Source organism: Pectinophora gossypiella, chromosome 14 (assembly GCF_024362695.1).
Source record: "Pectinophora gossypiella chromosome 14, ilPecGoss1.1, whole genome shotgun sequence".
NCBI lineage: Eukaryota > Metazoa > Arthropoda > Insecta > Lepidoptera > Gelechiidae > Pectinophora > Pectinophora gossypiella.
In genome coordinates, this window is record NC_065417.1 from 6,490,709 (window position 1) to 6,510,932 (window position 20,224).

The 20,224-nt window shown below is 38.0% G+C and overlaps 1 protein-coding gene across 2 annotated transcripts in view; it reads left to right on the forward strand.

Moving 5' to 3' along the window:
* Window positions 1–20,224, forward strand: part of LOC126372300 (glycogen-binding subunit 76A) — a 67,125-nt gene that overhangs the window by 15,729 nt on the left and 31,172 nt on the right. The window contains exon 1 of one of the 2 annotated variants that reach the window (XM_050017990.1): window positions 8,432–8,557. The exons of the other annotated variant lie outside the window; for it this stretch is intronic. Coding sequence (XP_049873947.1) covers window positions 8,546–8,557 — 12 coding nt within the window. The 5' untranslated portion in view covers window positions 8,432–8,545. Of the gene's footprint in view, window positions 1–8,431; window positions 8,558–20,224 lie in introns of those variants that run through there. 2 annotated transcript variants of the gene reach the window in all.

Below are 20,224 nucleotides of genomic sequence, written 5' to 3' on the forward strand. Positions count from 1 at the left end.
GTTTGGTTAGGACATTACAGGCTGATCACCTGATTATCCGACAGTAAGATGATCCGTGCTTCGGAAGGCACGTTAAGCTGTTGGTCCCGGTTACTACTTACTGACGTAAGTATGTAGTCGTTACATGAGCCATGTCAGGTACCTCATAACCCACACCATAAGAAGATCAAGTTTTGTATTAATTTCTCAATACATCGACGGCGCGAATTGCAATTTTATTACCGACTTCAAAAAAGGAGGAGGTTCTCAATTCGACCGTATATTTTTTTTTTGTCATAAGCCATCATAGCATGCCGCTAATTGAGGTATTTTTTAATGTATGCGTACAAGTAAACTGAGTACTTGAAGTATTGATGAAAATTATACTTACTTCTATTATAAGTAAGTACTTTAGCGTAAAAATGGATAGTTAATTTTCACAGCTATCATATTGAATTCGTAGACGAGGTCATTAACATGTGGTTGGTATGGTTGGTGCACTCTTTTGTTTATTCTCTTACAACTTTTGTTTTTTTCTCTAACTTAATGTAGATAGGTAGATATACCTCCGGACGAAACTGCTTTTGGATGCATATAAGTAAGTGGCACAAAACCCAGTAGGAAGGACCTATAAGCAAAACAATAAATATAATGGCCATGTAACGAGTAACATGACCCCATGAGCAGTATAACGTTGACTCTGCTTGTGTAAAGTATACAGTGGAACAATGAACAGGAAAGCACCCCGACTGGGTTGTGCCCGAACAATTCGTATTTAAATTTATTGTCGGAGGTCGCGGTGCGCCTGCGCCGGGTAACATTCATTCGTCCCGACAGCTGTAGGGACAGTTAATCATTTAAGGACATCTGACATTACCTCCTTAGCTCTTTGTATATTATTATTTTATTATTACAGCCTCTTTTGAAGGTACCTACATCCCCTGGTAGAGACCCGGCCAAGTAGTTAATGCCATCTGCGGCAAATCTACAATAAGTCACGTTAAAAAAAAAAACCTGGTAGAGCTTTGCGGCTTTCGAACACATCCCGCTTAGGGACGGTATAGAAAAGTATCGGCGTCCGAAGGACGTAATATACGATCCCGAGGACCCGATTACTCTAGCCATAAAGGCAGCCAATTAGTATACCGACCCGTCGGCGTGGTCGACGATTTCCCTCATTCAGCGGTTATCGCTATCGACCCACTAGGGTCGATTAATTCTTTTAAATATTATCCTCTCAGACGACGCCCGAGCCGAAGTTTGCGCCCAATTAAGTACCTCAGGCCTGTTGTCGTAAATGTTGTACCGGGTGAGAGGCCTTAGCGCTCTCGTTTTTTTCCGGCCAAGTAGTTAAACAAAAATATAGGTAGGTACCTACGCAAATTCTGGGAAGAATAAAGGGAATTCTAACATGATCCACTGCAACGTTATAATAACTAGTATAATGTTATAATGTTACAAGTATTATAATGGAACCGTTACACATTAGTAACATATTATATTAAGTCGTTACTTATTAGTAATAAGTAATAAGTTATTACACCATAGAATTTGAAGTTGTTTAAAAAGTTCTGGTCAACAGAGTTATTGTATGAGCCATTGGCTAAGATATCTTTTGAGGAAAATTAAGTATTATTTTTTTACGTTTCTGATAGATAGTGTTGCAATTTACGGGAATCCCAGTATTGATTGTTTAATGCTATAATTATACCTGAGTAATCTAAGTGTGATATCGTGGACCACGATATCACACATAGTGTCATCATTCTTTGGATTCGATGATTGGTATCAATATCAAGTCAATATTGATTCTGTTGGCTCGCGAGCAGCTTTTCTTATTAGCATTGTCTATTGAGCATAGATCATGTTTAAATTTGTATTGCACTGTCTGTCTCGATAACAAGGATATTTGAAAGGCAAAGAGTTTTGGTCCTTTGGAACATGTTGATATCGCATGTCTCGGTATTCGCGGTTATCTTCATTCAATAGTACAGTAGAGGAGTTCGTACATAATGTTTCAAGACACTTGGTCGTCAAGCAGCTCTTATTGCGCCGTTTTTACTTGCATAAAACACCATATGCTGTAATATTATCACAATAGGGACTAGTCCCTCTTATTAGTAGATTTTTAAAAATGGTATTAAAATCTTATAAATAAACATTTCATTTTATAAAATTATATTTTTTCATTAATTTTCATTATAAATACACAATTGTAAGCTTCGTATATTATTAATATTAGGCTGTTTGGCGCTTGGCGCGAAAGCTCTTTCTATATCTGCGCGCGCACTGCTAGGTAATTCAACCAGAGATAATAGAATAATAACCGACCGCCATTGCCTTTTTTTCACAAATATGTCAAATATCTACAGTTATATTTTGGAAATTATATTGAATTCTTCCTCTCGAGTGTTTTGATAAACGTACCTAATACCTATGCAACACATGCGCGTTTATAATTTCGTTTAACTCTAATAAGTGATATACTGACAAGAAGATTATTATGAGAAGAAGATTATTAATTTTCTGACCAAGTAGTTAATGCCATCTGCGGCAAATCTACAATAAGTCACGTAAAAAAATATATTATTAATTTATACTAATACATGCTGCCGCAATATTTGTAAGTTGGTATATAAATCAAGTGCCTACCTGCATGTTTGCTACAAACCCCGCCCGCTGGTGATCTATCGCCCCTACACTCTACGCTACAGAAAATACCTTGTAACCTGTTGGAACTTACTAGCGGGTTCTATAACTTGACGATGTTAGCTGTAATTAGTAATTATTTGTTAACATGTTTCATAGAACAACCCGTTATGCTCAATTACAGAGGGCAAGCTTTTTATCATCGACCAGGAAGCAGGTCTACTGCGAGTAGGGTCTGTGGTACGCCAAGACTTTGGTCTTGCCTTGGCTTTGGGTGTGTCTTATCTGCGTTGGAAATATTAATTATGTCCGTATAAAGGTTCGACGGATTTGTGTTAGACTTATTATAAACTATCTTGGACAAAATAGAGCGCAACCACTCTTTCAAAGTCTTTAATATATTATGTGACTTCGCATTATTTAAAATTGGTCAGATTTTTCCTTAGGATTGGAAGGAGAGACCTAGATTCTTAAATAAGTACATAAATCACGCCTATTTCCCATCGAGGTGAGCACAGACAATATTGAATTTCATTTGTTTCCATCTTGATTAAATTTTGTTACTTCCTCTATATTAATGAATCGTTTAATTAATTACACGCGTGCCGGCTAAGAGAAGATCACACTAAACCTTTCTAAGGATATTCCCAATTTGGTTAATTAGATTACATTCCTAATGGGTTGGGTAGAATCTCAAGTAATAATTAAACTGGCAGAAATTTACGGAAAAAAAACAGGCGTTTTAATTTTCACCAGGTAGGTTAGGTTAGTAATAAACGGGGTAAATACTAGAAAATAATAGACCAAAGAATAATTTATAAATGTATGAACTAGCAAGGAAGCAGCATAACGCGAATGTTTGTATAACTGAGGTCGAGGGAGTCAGACTCGAATCTGAGACGTGCGGTCAACCGCCGCACCCGACACCGCGCCACCATCCACTTCTACGTTTCTATTGACGAGTGTGCGCGCGCGCACGTCTGTATACATTTATGAATTATATAAATCAAGGGCATGTAAAAGTTATATGTCGCATCATACTACAAAGTTTAGGTACTTAGAGAAAAACACGCGATTAGTCATGTATACCTAGACTGCGCCACGACGCGACGTAAAGATAAGAAATATTTTTATGACGAAGTTAGGTTTCCCAAGGTTCCATCATTTAAAGTCTAGATAATTCTTCGCATGCACCTGTATACCTATGTTATTTGTACCACCCAATGGGGTACGCAGAACCACAAGTAATTTATTTAAATCAAATTCGGTCTGCTAAAGTCATCAATAGTCTAATCGTAACAGACATAATTGATACTTATGTCTTAGGGTGAAGGCAGTCTCGAAGCTGAGATTGGTTTATTACTACAATCCTTACACACACCACTTGGAAACTACACTAGACTACTGCTAAGTACTTACCTACTTACTTACTACTTGCTAGTTTTCCAAACATGTAATTTGTGAGAAAATTATTTCACCCATTATTACCTAGTAACGACCTCCGTGGTCCAGTGGTTGAGCGTTGGGCTCACGATCCGGAGGTCCCAGGTTCGAACACAAAAATCACTTTGTGATCTCTAGTTTGGTTAGGACATTACAGACTGATTGTCCAAAAATTATGTGCCTAGGTGTAATAAGAAGGGTCACTATTGATACCCAAAAACAAAGATAAAAGATGCATATGTCTGTTATCCATGAAATTAGAAGTTTAAACCAAGACAAAAATGTACAGCGCCATCTACAGTTTTTTGGGGGAACGTTGCCTGGAAAGTCCTTAATTATTAAAAGTATGCGTCATTTCGTCACTTATTCTCTCGTAAACACAATTAATCAAAGTTTGTGAGCACAGTGTTTGTAAGTTGTATGCAACAAGCAACTAATTAATAACAAAATGTTCCTCATTCATCACGACATATCGTCTGTGTGGGCTTCACGAAACCTCGATAATGCACATTCCGTGCGTTACAATGTGACTTTCTTCAAGATATGGAGATAGTAGTGCAGTTATTTATATGCTAACTAAACAACCTAATGATTCTCGTACAGATGAATTATCATTAGATGCTTAATTTGCTTAAATAGATAGGAAATGACAACGACTTACACTGACGAAGGTATTCAAGAATGTACAGAAGAAAGTACAGTTAGTACAGTCATGAGCAATATAATGTACCCACTTTAGGACTCTGTCGCACTAACATATTTGACATTTAGTGAGACTTACAGTTCAATTAGTCAAAAAAGTTAATGTGAAATGGTACCAAAGTGTATATATTAATGCTCGTGACCGTACTCACGCAGTAACATCAGCCAACCCTGACACCAGGGCCCTTCTATCCCGAGGTCCACCTATTTAGTTCACCTCGGCAATGGACCTTACAATTACAATTCATACGAAACACGATCGGTACTCTGAAAATTGATGTCTATGGACTTCTTTTTTTAATTACTTAAAGACATGAGAATGATCCACCTAAGTACAACACAGAGAGTGTAGGGGTTCTTACTGGTACTCAACAAAACCTTAAGATAAGTAGAGACGACTTTCCATACTGCGTTCCGCAAAAACTGTACAGATTTTCCTTCGTTTAATCTTCTCATTTCATGGATAACAGAGACATGCATCTTTTATCTTTGTTTTTGGGTATAAATGACTCTTATTTTTATGCTCAGGCACATTTACATCTCCCACCCGTTATTGTTCTGATCAAAATAAAGAGAAGCATTATAGGTAGCAACATAATTCTGGTTCGTGGTCCAAATGTCAAGCAACAATTATTTTTATATATGCTTCTGCGATAATCAGTTACCTAGCTATAAATTCAGAAAGAGCAGGTTAAAATCTATAACAGCATGTCGGTATTCTACAGTCTGCACTTCGGGGAGTGTGCCCGCGATCTACACGAGCTCATTCCAACATCCCCCTTTTATCTTCGGACTTCCATACGTACGGCCGGGTTCCATCCCTATTTGATGGATATATCAACTATTCGCTTCGCATCGTCCTTCATTATGCGCACTGCTAGGGAGTGGACTTCTCTACCGTCTTCTGTATTTCCGAATGCATATAACCCGGGTGCTTTCAAGGCCAGAGTGAGTCAAAGGTAATAAAATAATAATTTGACAAATTTTAGGTATAATGACGATCAAATGACTCGACCATTGCTATCACACAATTTTTCACGATAAAACGACAATGAGTGTATCGGTAAATAAAAGCCTGTAATACTGCACCAGTGTGGTATGACATAAAGTACATGGCAACACCCTCACATGTATCAACCACAATCAAATCTGATAACAGTAATCGATTTACGACATGTCGCCACATAACGGCCACTTGACACCTTTGCACTTCTCTCATTTTACCAATATTTGCTCCTTGAGTCCATTAAGTGTGTTTGTGCGATGTGCGAGAGGCAAGTACACAGCTTATTTATGCCTTATTCCTCTAATTGAAGTTGTCCAAACTTTGCACAACCGAGCCAATATTGGTAAAACGACCATTTTGAATGTTCGCCTCGGGAACCGACGATGTTTTCTTGGGAATGCAAACTTTTGAATTTACTTGTTAAAGAATTGCATGTTAGGATTAGGTTCCACGTTTGTTAAATGCATGTCTATTGAATTTCTAAGTGTTATTCCAAATATTCAATTGGATAAATTGAATAATACCCAGACTTGGTAGGGACCCGTTTATCTACTATATCATGTTTGAAAACGTTGATTCCTTGCATTGACTTACAAGTTTCGGAATTCTTGAGATCGGGCGTTGCTTAGAAAATTGTCTTTATAGCTAGTACAAGACTAAGCGATTGGTCGTCTTACCTGTTGCCTACCCCAAGGAACGTTATACTATAAAGAACCCGTGTAGTTCTATTATGTTGGGCGTATCTATGTTTATACGACACTCTTGCAATCAATACGTTATGAGACGTTATGTAGTAGTACATAACATTACTACAAGTCGGGTTTCGTCCTTCGTTTTCGTCTGGCTGAGAGTCCTCAGCGTTTCCCATCTGTCCGGCCAAGTAGTGAATACCATCCGAGACTAATCAACAATACAAAATATTGACATCGTAACGAAAATTTTGATGGGTAATTCAGACCATGATTCTGAGTTGATATCAAGCGAGATTCGGCGGAAAATTCCACTTGATTAACTCAGAATCATGGTCTGAATCATCCTCTCAATACGACCGATGTAAAGAGATGAGTTTTCAACGTGCTTGAAATGTGGGTATTTCTTTTTCCGTCCAGATAGACGCATGCAATAAACCGGATGTTATATTTTCGATATAATTCATTTAATATTAATATTTTATCATTATACTTTATACCTCGGTCAGTTTTAACTGTAGGTATGCTTTTCTTCACAATATTAGAAGGTTGTGGCTTGCAAGGTGTAATTTCCGCGCCTAATGGCGTTATGATGGGTAAGTACTAATTGTTTAACAGCATTTCTAATGCGTACGAAGCTTTGGTACGAAGTCACTACACAGGCTAAGAATACACTATATAGCTGATTCGAACAAGTATGTAATAAAACTTCCGTCGATTTTTCTAGACGATCTTGAACAGGATAGAGAGCGTTTTAACTTTGCGTTTTCGTGTTTGCATTTCTGATTAACGAACAGAATATAAGTGTGTGTGAAGCTCGCGTCGATGTATGCGAAAGAGCGTTTGTTTTTATATGAAACCATACTCATTCTATAAATCTGGACGGATGTTTCTAGCCAAATAAATATCGTCTTATGAGTAAAAACACGTTGATTCTCGAACTTGTTTGTTTGGAATGTCGGCTAACGAACGTATAAAAACGCATTTTATCGCGGATATCGTATCGTTGCATGCGAAAATAAATGCGTGTGCCAAATGTTCGCGTCACCGCCGCCGCCCATCGCCTGCAGTACCACTAGAGACGTGCCGTTCCAGGGAATATTCCCAGTTTTGGAACGTTCCCGGCAGTAAAAAGGCGCGAAACTTTAAGAGCTTTATTACCTTACCTAACCTTTAGGCAGATAAGATCAGAGTACAAGAAAGAACAATTTAAAAACGAAAAGCAGTCAGTGTTCTTACTATTAAAAAGTTTTTACAACGGGAATATTCCCACTTTGGAAACATTCCCGGGAACTGGAATCACTGAGTACGACCTACTATTTATAGATAATGTGACATTGTTTTATTTGCCACAACTGTAATCGTACTGTACTTTTCCATGCGAAAATCGTTAACCTCTCCGCGATAAGAGAGAGAGAGAGTGCTGTATTGCTCGTGTCTTGTACTTAGCACACTTTATATAAACTAAACGATTTTTATCTTTGTTTTAGTAAATGTTAGTGGAACCCGACCTCCGAACTTTTATTCGATTATTGAATTATTAAAAACTAAAGGTTTTATAAACTAAAATTATTTATCTCCTAGCTAAGGGCAAGTGTCACATGCAGACATAATAGGCGTGTTTTTTTAGTTTATTTTTAGTTACTATCACATGTTATGAAAGGTTTTTAACAAAGCTGATATTACTACATGTTTATTCCAGTGTACAATCGGAATTACCATATATAATACCTATATATATAAGGCAAGCTCAAGGACCATTAAGTAGGTCTTCGCAGAAAGTGTATTTTTTCACAGCGCGACCTCTCCTCGATCACAAGATGTCGCCATAAAATAAATATTGTTCCTTCAACAATATATCAATAAGTCCATGTATAAATAGAAATGTGATATCGCGAGTGGCGGGGTGGGGGAAAGTTCCTTGGATCCTGAGTCCTGCGCGGGAGTCAGTCAGTACGCGACGCGACACATCTCTGCTGCGCTACACACAGACAGACAGATTATATTCACCGTGTTACTGTTAAAGGCGATATATAGTTCGTGGTGGAATTGTGCATGTGGTTGTGTTTGCGATGATATGGATTTGCGGGTAAGCATCTAAGCATGCTTTCTATTTTGTAGATACATTTTATATGTTGTTAGCGAATTCCTAAAAGTACTTACTTTCATTACACTTTGATGCCGATGTAGATACAAACGAATAATAACTTAATGTCAAATTGAATTAAAATTAAGTTGGTGTCTGCCAGCATCACCGGCACCATACATTATTATATACACGTGTATTTATCGTATTTCTATAAATACGTAAGATCACGCCTATTTCCCATTGCGGTAGACAGAGACCAGGGAATCCCACATACTAAATTCCACTCCCATCAAAATCTTCGTCGCCGGTTTAGAGTACTCTTAGTCTGCCTTACAAATAATGCCATTGACATTACCCACGAGGTATAAGAAACTATTTAATCTAAACGAAATAATTTGACGCTGTGACTGTCTAGACTAATTGGAAATCGAGTAGGCAAGTACGATCAATAGACAAAAGGGAGGTCTTTATTCTTTATCTATTTGACAGCCGTTCTTTGTCCACCCTCGGCCCGACTTGCCGCCGGTATCCGGCCACAATCACAGTCTGCGCATGACCCTCCATTATTCATCATTAACGTGATTTACTGTCCTTGCCAATCAACGCATTTCTTTCTCTACACGACTCCTGGCCTCTGAACGGTTTTAAACCTTATTCATAAGTCGAAACTGCACATAATTGATTGAAAGTAATAAAAATATTATTAAATATGTACCATATCTACCTACACTTCTTATCTGTGACGTTCAGAAATAAATTGAAATGTGTAAACATTTAACACCTATCGTATAGAACTGTTATTTTTATACACTTATTTTGCCTTTTTCTTACAAACTTTCCATTGCACACATTTATACTTTTTTTACTGGAATTTGCGTTTAGGTAAGTATTTATCTGTAGATTAAAGTTTGCTTCGCCGCTATATGCTTGTTTACTAGCATTATTATTAACGTAGTAATTGATATTATCGTAATCTTTGCCCTCAGTAGGTAAGCAGCAATAAACGTGCATTGCTTGTTTTTGTTTACAATTTTATCTAATTACTTTATAACTAAATCATTGCAATTAAATCGTGTATCAACACTTATCTGTTTACTTGTCTGTCGAACTTTTGGCTTTATTAGAATCTTTTTTACAGAAATTATGCCTGTGCGAACATATATTATGACTAGACTTACGAAGCGGTCCAAATACGTGACGGTTACATTTTTTTCGAGATTTAGAGCCGGTATTCTTATGGGTAGCACGCAGGTAAATAAATCTACAAAAAACCAATCGCTTCAACTGCATTCGGATATGGTTCAATGTTCCTTTTAGTAAGAATAACGATTGTGACGCATCAAACCGTTTACAAACGATTACAGCTGGTTCCGTGTAGACTGTTGGCGTAGGCCCTACGACCCGCGATGAAGATACGTGCAATTCCTAGTAGTTGGCGATGAAATGTGCGATATAAGTGCACAGTTATGATATGTTTATCCACATAGCATGCTGGGAATCGTGATCTTATGCTCATTAGGCCATTATCGCTGTATCCCTTGTGACAGCATCGTATGGCCTGACCCGCGCCCCGTGCCCTGCGCCGGCGCATATATTTCAGCCCGTTATTTACACGTACTAGATAACGCTTGTTATTCTCGGAGAAAGCAGCAGATTGCACGATAGCGAGCTGTTGACACTGCAAATGGTGTAAACTAGGAAATAGGTATCAGGTTGTAAACGAGTGTCTAGCCGGCTGTGGCACTTTGTGGAGCACGAAATATGCATGTACTTGTCTACTACTCTACACTTAGATAGTTTGTATGTACTTAAGCCTAGAATCGCACATTAAACCGTTAGTTTACTATGAATGATAAAAGCTGGTTGAACAAAATTATAATTTTACACGATCTAGGAAGTAATTAACATTGCTAAATATTAAAAACTTAGATCACATCAATAAAATAGGTGTTGAAATTTTTCCGCCCGCCTTAAAATTGCAAAACTATAATGTGTATCTCGAACTCTTACCCACTCGAGCCTCTTTCTGTCTCATTAAGTAAATAACAACGCAGGGAATGTTTTGTAAAGATAACCCACTCTTTTGAAAAACAGATTAGTTAGTGAATAACAGAATAAAGTTTAGTGTACTCAAACTCAAAAGTATTCAGTAGGTAACATAGTTTCACTTTGAATCGTCAATTATTTTTATATCAGTAAGTACTTAAACATATTTTTATTGAACGTTTCATCCGCATAAAACTATTGCAGCTTCTCAATCTGTTGTACAATAATGTTGTTACACAATTTCAGTAATTCATCATCATCAATTTAAGAGCCACGCTCTTGTCGGTGTAGCATTTTCCATTCCAGTCTATCAAAGGCCAATTCCTTGACTTCCCTATAAGACACGACGTTAACCTTTTCTTTAATCTGTTCCATGTAAGCTCTTCTTGGTCTTCCCCTTCCTCTCTTTCCTTCTAGCTTTCCTTCTATGATGTTTTTTAATTTCAGTAATCAGGCTACGTAATATTGGTTCCCAGACGGTTATTTCCAACTCCTAAGAATTTCCATTTTCTAATTAGTCACTTCTTCTCTTCTTCTGATTTTTCTCTTCTTATTCTTTTTCAGCGCCTTGTAGTAATCTTCTATACAAAGTTTCTAAACTTTGTGTTTGTTAGTTGTTTGTACTTGTTTGTGCGCACCACGCTTGTATCCCTGAAGGGGTTGGCAGAGAACGGGCACAAATTAAGTACACCACGTGAAATCTCTAGATATTTGTGATACAAACGTGAATTTCTGTTTAACTACACATGTTGTGTTCTCACTTCTTACCTTCTGTCCGTCCTCTGTGCACATGACATGATCTCTATCAACGAATAATTGCAAATAATTGAATCGTTGCCATCTAAACCAAACGATATTATTCTGCCAGACTATTGTCGTTGTAAATCGAGTATTCAAAATAAATACTCAGCTATTTTCATAATACTTAGTAAAGTGGTTCCGTACAAGGTTTGTAATGATCCTGTCCTGTATGGGAGAGTGGCTATTTCCATAAAAGTCTAAAGGGTCTGTAGTAACAGTTAATTGATGTTCGAGAGTCGATCCGTCGTGCCGATATGTTTTAATGATGCTCTTATATGAAGTTGTATCGATGCTAAATAATACCGTCGAATTGTTTCCAGTATTTATAGGTTGCTCTGCCTTGAATCATGGGAACAGATAGCACTGTGTGGTACAGAGACTGGTATTATCAGGAACAATCTTCGTTCAATAATCATTATTACCTACGTTTTGCATTTTCGAGCTTATGGTAGAATTAAATGCATTACATAATCGTCGTTTTCGTATAGGTTTATTACGGATTGACACTGAATTTCAGCCGTTGCTATTAATTTAAAAAATAATTGAATTGAATTGTACTGAAAATCATACCTGCTTAATTGTAGATTAAGACCATTATCGCATAATTATGTGAATTGCATACCTATACAATTTCACAAGCAAAACAAACTAGAGTAGGTGCCTAGTGCAAGTATTCGGTGGTACAAGTAGTCCATCTAGTTTGTGAGGTCGGTCACGCTGCGCGCGCGTCACGCCCCGTGCGCTCATGACGACGCATGCGCCGGGCATCCTCGGCCCGGTCGCCCGACGCGCACTGATTGAACCGTGCTGCGAGACATGTGACAATCACAATCATGCAGCCCTGTTTACATCCTGAAATGCGCCGTACACTAAGATTGTATGATTTATCAGATGACTATTAACCGCCCACGACCTCCGCTCGGATGAATGACTGCATTTCTCTCTGTAGTCGTAGCGGGACTTAGCTACGTAGGTACCTAGGTAACTAATTTATTTCGAGACTGTCTGTTTCACAAATGTATCTAATTTTATATTTTTATTTATTCTTGATGGTTTCTTGGCATTACTTAATAGTAAGACTGATGTGGAATATTATTTTAGCGAGGGGTGTGTTAATTTTCTTCCTCTTTTCCGATTTTCGTTTAAGAATAAAATTATGCAAGTATATATTTTGATCTATCAGAGTGAGAGGAAGAAGAAGATAATTATTATCTTCTAGTCTTAGGATTGTGTTGCATTCACTTTTTTGTTTTAAACTATAATTTATTTATGTGTCACACCATTATTTTTGCCCTAACCCGGCCCTAGAGGGGACAAGAGTCATCTTCTCTGCCCTCCATTGGGGCAATTTCTGTCCGGCGCGTCCTTGTCGCGGGGGTGGGCGCCTCTTACTTCAGTAGGCCTGAGTGAGATGGTAGCTGAGTTCGAATAGGGGCCCAATAGAACCCTTGCCCAGGTAAGAATACGGATGAAGACGAAAGGAGCAAGTCACAGGGAGTATAAGCTGGAACCTGACAGAGGGCAGCAGTTACTGTCAGTTCTATTCAGATGCGGAGGACACTATTCCTAGTACGGCTTTGAAATAGTCTACTCTGGGCGCCGTTCCACTCGCGTCGGACAGTACTGTGGGACAGAAGGCAAGAGGGAAACCACTGTCCTATTTTTCCCTAAAAAGTAGCATGAAAAGGAATACTACACCGACAAGAGGGTGGCTCGTAAATTAGTGATCATGACATTAATATAAATTTAAGCATAAATTTATATACTTACCTATGGAAATTAATCTGCCTGTAAAAGATATTTCGATAATGAACCTGTTTAGATATTCAAGCGCCGACAATAGTCGTGTGTTTTTTTATGCAAAAAGAGTGGTGGCTAATCATAGCGTTCTATTTCGGCGGGTGTCGCTGAAGGTTGCGGGTGTGCGTGTGCGCCGCCCACTGGCAAACAAGCCCGTTAACGGGACGTCGACCCGTCCTATTGCATTTCCCTTTTCATTGTGAATTTCCGAATTTTCCCTAGTTTTGTAATTAGCTGGCTCCTATAAGCTTTCAAACTTTTGTCAACTAAGCGCCTGTTTCATTCTTGCTATAAACTATCTTATATAAACTATCTTATGGCCTGTCTATCAATAAGTACAGTCAGATAAATCGTGTCCTGCCTTCCTGCGTGCTAACACCTGCACGCAGGAGGATCTGATGAGCGCTGCAGATAGCGCCATACTTGTTACCAATATTTGGGCCGATACTATTTAGTTTGCCATCGACACGATAAGAAGAAGAAGTCAGATCTTCCAGTTAGATAAGCTATCAAACACGTATCAGCAAATTATGACACAGGTACTATGTAATTATGTTCTCAAAAGTCTTAGGTACAAAATCTGCACGATACCGATGTCGCAATTAGTGGTATAGCTACAAGTGTAAGGAAGAGTAAGGTGTGAGGCAACAGGCGGAAAAACAATTGCCTCATTTTTTTTAATCAAGGATAAGACATCTACTGAATAAAATGTTAAAGTGCATTCACACAGTACACTTTTTAATGAGATCATTTATGATGTAAACAGTTACATAAGACTGAAGGTGCCCTCCGCCTTTTATTGGGCGTAATCATTATGTTTACGAGTGGGTATGGTCGTCAGTACCTACGTAAGTAAAATAATTCTGAGTTACCTATTTATGGATACGAGCTATTTCGATAGTTGGTGAAACATGGGTGGCGTGTTCAAATTAATTGCGCTGGAGTCGGTCCAGCTGTTTGATTGGTGGTTGACTTTCTCACTGTATGATTACTTTTATTTGTACTTAAATTTATAAGTGTCCATTCATTCGTCCATCGTAAATGATTATCTGAGCTTTGTGATCGCTTTGGTTATACAAGAGATGATATTCGTCACTTTTTTTTGTTCTTTTTATTCTTTGGTTCTTTTCATTTGATGAGGAAACCTTTTGCTTAATACGAGCTTAGTTGGTTGTTTTAAATGACTACCTAGTTATTTATTATTCTTTGCTTCAACAACTGGGGGTTTGGATTAGGGTACACGTTATTATTAATTTAATTAAATCAAATCAAATATCCTTAATTGCACACAAACAAAACATACAGAAATTTAGCAATAAGAATAATTAATTAATTTAGCAGTAAGATGATCCGTGCTTCGGAAGGCACGTTAAGCCGTTGGTCCCGGTTACTACTTACTGATGTAAGTATGTAGTCGTTACATGAGCCATGTCAGGGGCCTTTGGCGGCTCAGTAATAACCCTGACACCAGTGTTGATGAGGTTGGTATTCCACCTCACAACCCACACGCTAAGAAAATTTGGCAATAAAGCAAAAGGGCGGACTTATTGCTCTGAAGCAATTTCTTCCAGGCAACCGCTACCGGGAATCAGCCATAAAAACTTGGGAGCCAAAAACTTAGATGGATATTAATTCAGTTTGTGAAGAAACTTTTTCTCTGACTGCTTTACCACATCTACTTTTATTGGTATTTCATTTCTTAATAATACCAGTTGAAATTATTACATTTACATATTTTTTCCATAAAAACACTTTTTGTGACTACTTACTGCAGTTATTTATGATTATGAACCCTTACCCCTAGTAACAGCGTGATTAGCAAAATGGACATGAAACACGCTACGGCAAATCAAATACTTGTTGGTTTTGTTTATAAGGCATCCTGACCCAACTTTCTATTTTCAGTTAAGTAGGTACCTACTTGTGATGTCGAAAACAAAAAGGGCAAAATGCCTTTATACAAATTTATTGAAGGTTTATTTTTTAATAATAATAGGCTGACGACGTTTGACTACAATCTCACCTGATGAGTGACGATGTGGTCTAGGGTGGATCACGCTTACCTACCAAATGCCTATTCACTCTTCTACTTAGATTATAACGAGTTGGAAAAACAGACGACATCTCATACAAAATCAACAAATCACGTCTTGTATGTTTTGTTAATAGGTTATCTACATTTGAATACACAGTCACCGATGCAAATGCTTAGGTATGCATAAACAATTTAAAAAATGAAAGCTTTTTTTTGACGTGTGACTTATTGCCGTAGATGGCATAACTACTTGGCCAGACAAATGGGGAGCGCTGAAGGCTCTCACCCGGTACAACGTTTACGACAACAGGCCTGAGGGTGCCCAGTTGGGCGCGAATCTCGGCTCAGGGCGTCGTCTGAAAGGAAAAATATTTGAAAGAATTAATCGACCCTAGTGGGTCGATAGCGATAAGCGCTGATTGAGGGAAATCGAGGGCTGCCTCTATAGCTAAAAAATGAAAGCATCTTCACGAGCACTGAAGTTTAAACAATAATATTATTAAGTTTATCAATTAAGAGTTAACAGAAGATAATGTATTTTTAAATATTTAATAAAACGCACGGGTAGGTTAGGTATAGATCGTACTTTGTTGCGTATTTGTTTATTAGTAGGTGTAGGTATTTTGTTATGTATTTAATCTATCGGGGTTAATTGTTAAAGGTTGGGGACTCCTTTTGTTTTGACAAGTTCATATTTATTGCCTTATCATAGATTTACTGTTACATAGTGTAACTGAAAATTCAACCCCTCACGTGCAATGTTATTTTTCGATAAACACGTTGGAATTTCTGTAATTACATAGAAACACTATAGCAAGCAAAAATGTGCCCCACATATGGGACATGCACGTATGAGTCTGTGGAAGTTGAAATGTGGTTCATACACAGTGAACGTGTTAAAACTATTGTAGGTTTCACGAGAGAAGGCCGGAAAACAGACTTGTTTTCGTGATTTTAAAGAATTTAAAGCAAATGAATTCAAACTTGCAAAATACGATAGCTGTGTAATAAGTGTGTAAGTAATTAATGCCATTTAGATGACAATTTGACAAAAAACGTTTTCGATGGAGCTTTGAAACATTCTTTTTAAGCTTTACTACTTACATATTACCTACTATATACCCATAATTATAAAATAATACTTAGTTAATGTAAAATGTGTGAATGCGTGTGTGCGTGTGTCGTCTTATAGGGAAGTTAAGGAATTGGCTTTTGATAGACTGGAATGGAAAATGCTACACCGACAAGAGAGTGGCTCTTAAATTAATGCGTGAATGTAAAATGAAACATTTCGTTCAGTTGTAATGATTTGCAAGTTTACTTACTTTTAATCAAATATTTTTTGTAACCGAGATAAAACTCTGTTGTAGATTCTGCGTAGAATTATTATGACTTGTCGATTAGTTTCATTAAAATCCGTGAACTTATTTCGTAGCGTGGCTTATTATTATAGACTTTGTTTATTTATTAGTTATTTTTTTTCGTTTTTCTTTATTTTTAGTCTTCATTTAGTAATGACTGGTCTAGTGGTTAGAGCGTTAGGCTCACGATCTGGAGGTCCGGGTTCGATTCCCGATGGGGACATTGTCGAAATCACTTTGTGAGACTGCCCTTTGTTTGGTAAGGACTTTTCAGGCTTGAATCACCTGATTGTCCGAAAAAGTAAGATGAATCCGTGCTTCGGAGGGCACGTTAAGCTGCTGGTCCCGGCTATTAGCCGTAAAAAACACCTCCACCAACCCGCAGTGGAGCAGCGTGGTGGAGTATGCTCCATACCCCCTCCGGTTGATTGAGGGGAGGCTTGTGCCCAGCAGTGGGACGTATATAGGCAGTTTATGATTTATGATTTTATGATGATTAGTAATGATACTGTTGTTGTAGTTTAACAGTGCAGTGGTGTTAGTAACACCGTAACGAATACTGAGGGGAGTGACTCAGCTCATGATTCTGAGGTAATCAGTAAATCGGTAAATAGTAAAAGGAAATTATTTTCTATTCCATACTTTTGCGATAAAAAACTCCACTTGATATTAACTCAGAATAATGAGCTGAATCATCCTCCTCAATATTCATTATTATGCCACTTACACCCTTTACAAGTACGTATGAGTGTTAGTAACACCGTAACGAATACTGAGGGAGATGATTAAGACAAGACGGAAAATTCATGATAATTTTTGTGTTTTTTAATTATTTTCAGTTCGATACTTTTACGATGGAAAATTCCACTTGATATCAATCAACTCAGAATCATGGTATTAGCGAGCGAAATATCACAAAATTATAATAATGTAAAAACCTTACTTTACACCACCGTTGCCAGATCTGACGCCAACACATGTTATGAGACATTCCTTAAAGTTTTCGTTACGATGTCACTAACACCTTGTATTTGTGTCTACAAAGGCCGGTACACAAATACAGTAGTATTTAAATCATTGTTGCACTGTGAAATTGTTACTTAGTAATAATATAGGTATGACAAGTTTGTATTTTGATTTTGATTTCTAAAGTGTTGTATCATGTACAGTTACACGCGGCACAGGTTAGATATTTTTAGATTTGCAGACGAGACTTTTTTATCGCGAATTATAATTAAAATAAACAATTGTAGTTTATCAGTGCAAAAATACTACTATTTTTGTGTACCCAAAATTAAGAGCATTTTATCTATTACTTCACACTTAACTTTATCTATCACACACGGAGGTAATGTTACCGAAATATTTATATATTCTTTCGTCACGTAAACAAGATAATTTGCAGCTATTTTTGATGTTGGTGTCCAAAGATAGCTAGGTAAATATGATGCACTGTTTATTGACAGGGGGGTGTCCCCTCGATTTGTGTGACGATGATAAACAATGTTAGTTCTTCTTACGCTTTATCTTACTTTTTCTCATGGTTTTTTATTAACGGATCCCAAGGTCCCGGTTTCAAATCCCGTTGGGGACATATCACAAAAATCACTTTGTGATCCCTAGTTTGGTTAGGACATTACAGGCTGATCACGTGATTGTCCGAAAGTAAGGTGATTCTTGCTTCGGAAGGCACGTTAAGCTGTTGGTCGCGGTTACTACTTACTGATGTAAGTAAGTCGTTACATGAGCCATGTCCGGGGCTTTTGGCGGCTCAATAGTAACCCTGACACCAGGGTTGATGGGGTTGGTAATCCACCTTACAACCCACACGATAATGATGGTTACTTATTTATTGTTATCCTAACATTTAACTGGGCCACAAAATTACATACTTACTGATTTAATTGAAAATGTGTAACTGTTTTAAGTTGAAGTTGTCTGGCGAGTGTGCAATGGGTCCAGTGCGTTGTAGCCTCATGTCGTGGGTAATAGGTGTGCTGTAGGAAGATGTAGGGCTGCTCGTGCGCTGATGCCATTTCCTGGTATCTACGAGAATGTATGTAGTGACAGAAGACAAGGCTGTACTAATGTTGTTAGTAGGATAATTATTGTCGTTTTAAACTTAGCTTTATTTGTTATTTTATTTCTTTATCAAATATCAGAAATTGTTTTATTCAGTACGTGATTTCTTTGATAGCAATGGGAGGTTTTCTTTTTTAGAATTAAAAAAAATGTTCTCAAGACTTCGTTAGATGGCGCTTATCAACTGCGTTACTGGGACATTGCCAAGATGCCAATGATAAATATAAAAAAAATAGACTTCTCTTCTTATTTCCATTCTTTCGGGACATTCTGATAAGATTCTGTTTTATTTTTTCTTTATTTAAAAACATAATAATGTGACATGTACGTTTCGTTTTTTGATTTAAAAAAAAACACATACGTTCGGTTCCATGCAGTATCCTACTAAGTTCAGCGTCTATTCAGCAGCTACGATAAAAAAATAAAAAGAAAATCCCTCATTGGTCAGGCAATTCCCACTCACGATGAAGCGTGTTGGTGTTATCTTGACGGATTTAGTGCCGCTGGAGTCGGTAGGGTAGACTATCCGCTGAGCTATGTGGACAGATAAGCCGAAACAAAGATATCGTGTCCTGATTAGTGATGGGCAGGGAAAGAAAAAATTGGGTGGGAAAGAAAAAATATCGGGAAAATATGGGAAAATAAAATAAACACCCGAAAAATTCCCGAATCATGGGAAAATATTTTTTATTTAATTGTTTTTAATCTTATTATTATTTGTATGTCGTTTCCATGTCTCGGGTCGGGTCTGTCATGGAGTCCCGGACTTTTGGAAGGCGTGCGTGGGGCCGAAGCCAACACGTAGAGGCCCCTTAAGACAATTTACTCTAAATGTGTTGTGACACCAACCGGCGATTATCCCTGTATGCACTATGGGAGTGCACCCAAAGACAATCCCTGGTTCGTGTAGGACTATTGCAGATTATGGGAACAAAAGGAACTGGGCTATTGGGTTGGGGGTTAGTGAACCTATATACTGGGGCTATGGGGGACTATGGCGCCTGCTCGACCAATGTTAATAACAGAGATACATTGGGCAGGCGGTGACTCGTCACTCACTGGTTGGGCCACCTATCTAGCCGACGCGACTGGACGGCAAGGCAGCAACAAGGTTGTGAGCATCTCAGGGTGTCAAGAGGTGTACACCGCTTTCTGCGAGGCGGTTTACCCGCCTTACCAACTCGCGACTTATGCATCTTTCACTTCCACCCTGCGAGCGTATAGCTCTAACGCCCCACTCTGGCTGGCCAATGAAGTCAAGCCAGAGGTGAGAGTCCTGCGGCCCCCGCTAAGGTCCACTCCGGCCAGCCAGTACTGTTACCATCTTTGTTGCTCTTCTTTGGACTCTCTCTAGTAGTGCAATGTCCTTCCGATAGTAAAGTCTCCATATTTGAAACCCATGTTCTAACAGCGGTTTGACGTAAGTAAGTTTTGTAAAGCCTAAGAAACAATTCCGTATCTATATGATAAAAAGCTTTTCTAATTATGTATAAGAGGGAGTTATCCTTCTTAGTGATTCCAATAATGTGTTCGTCCCACTTT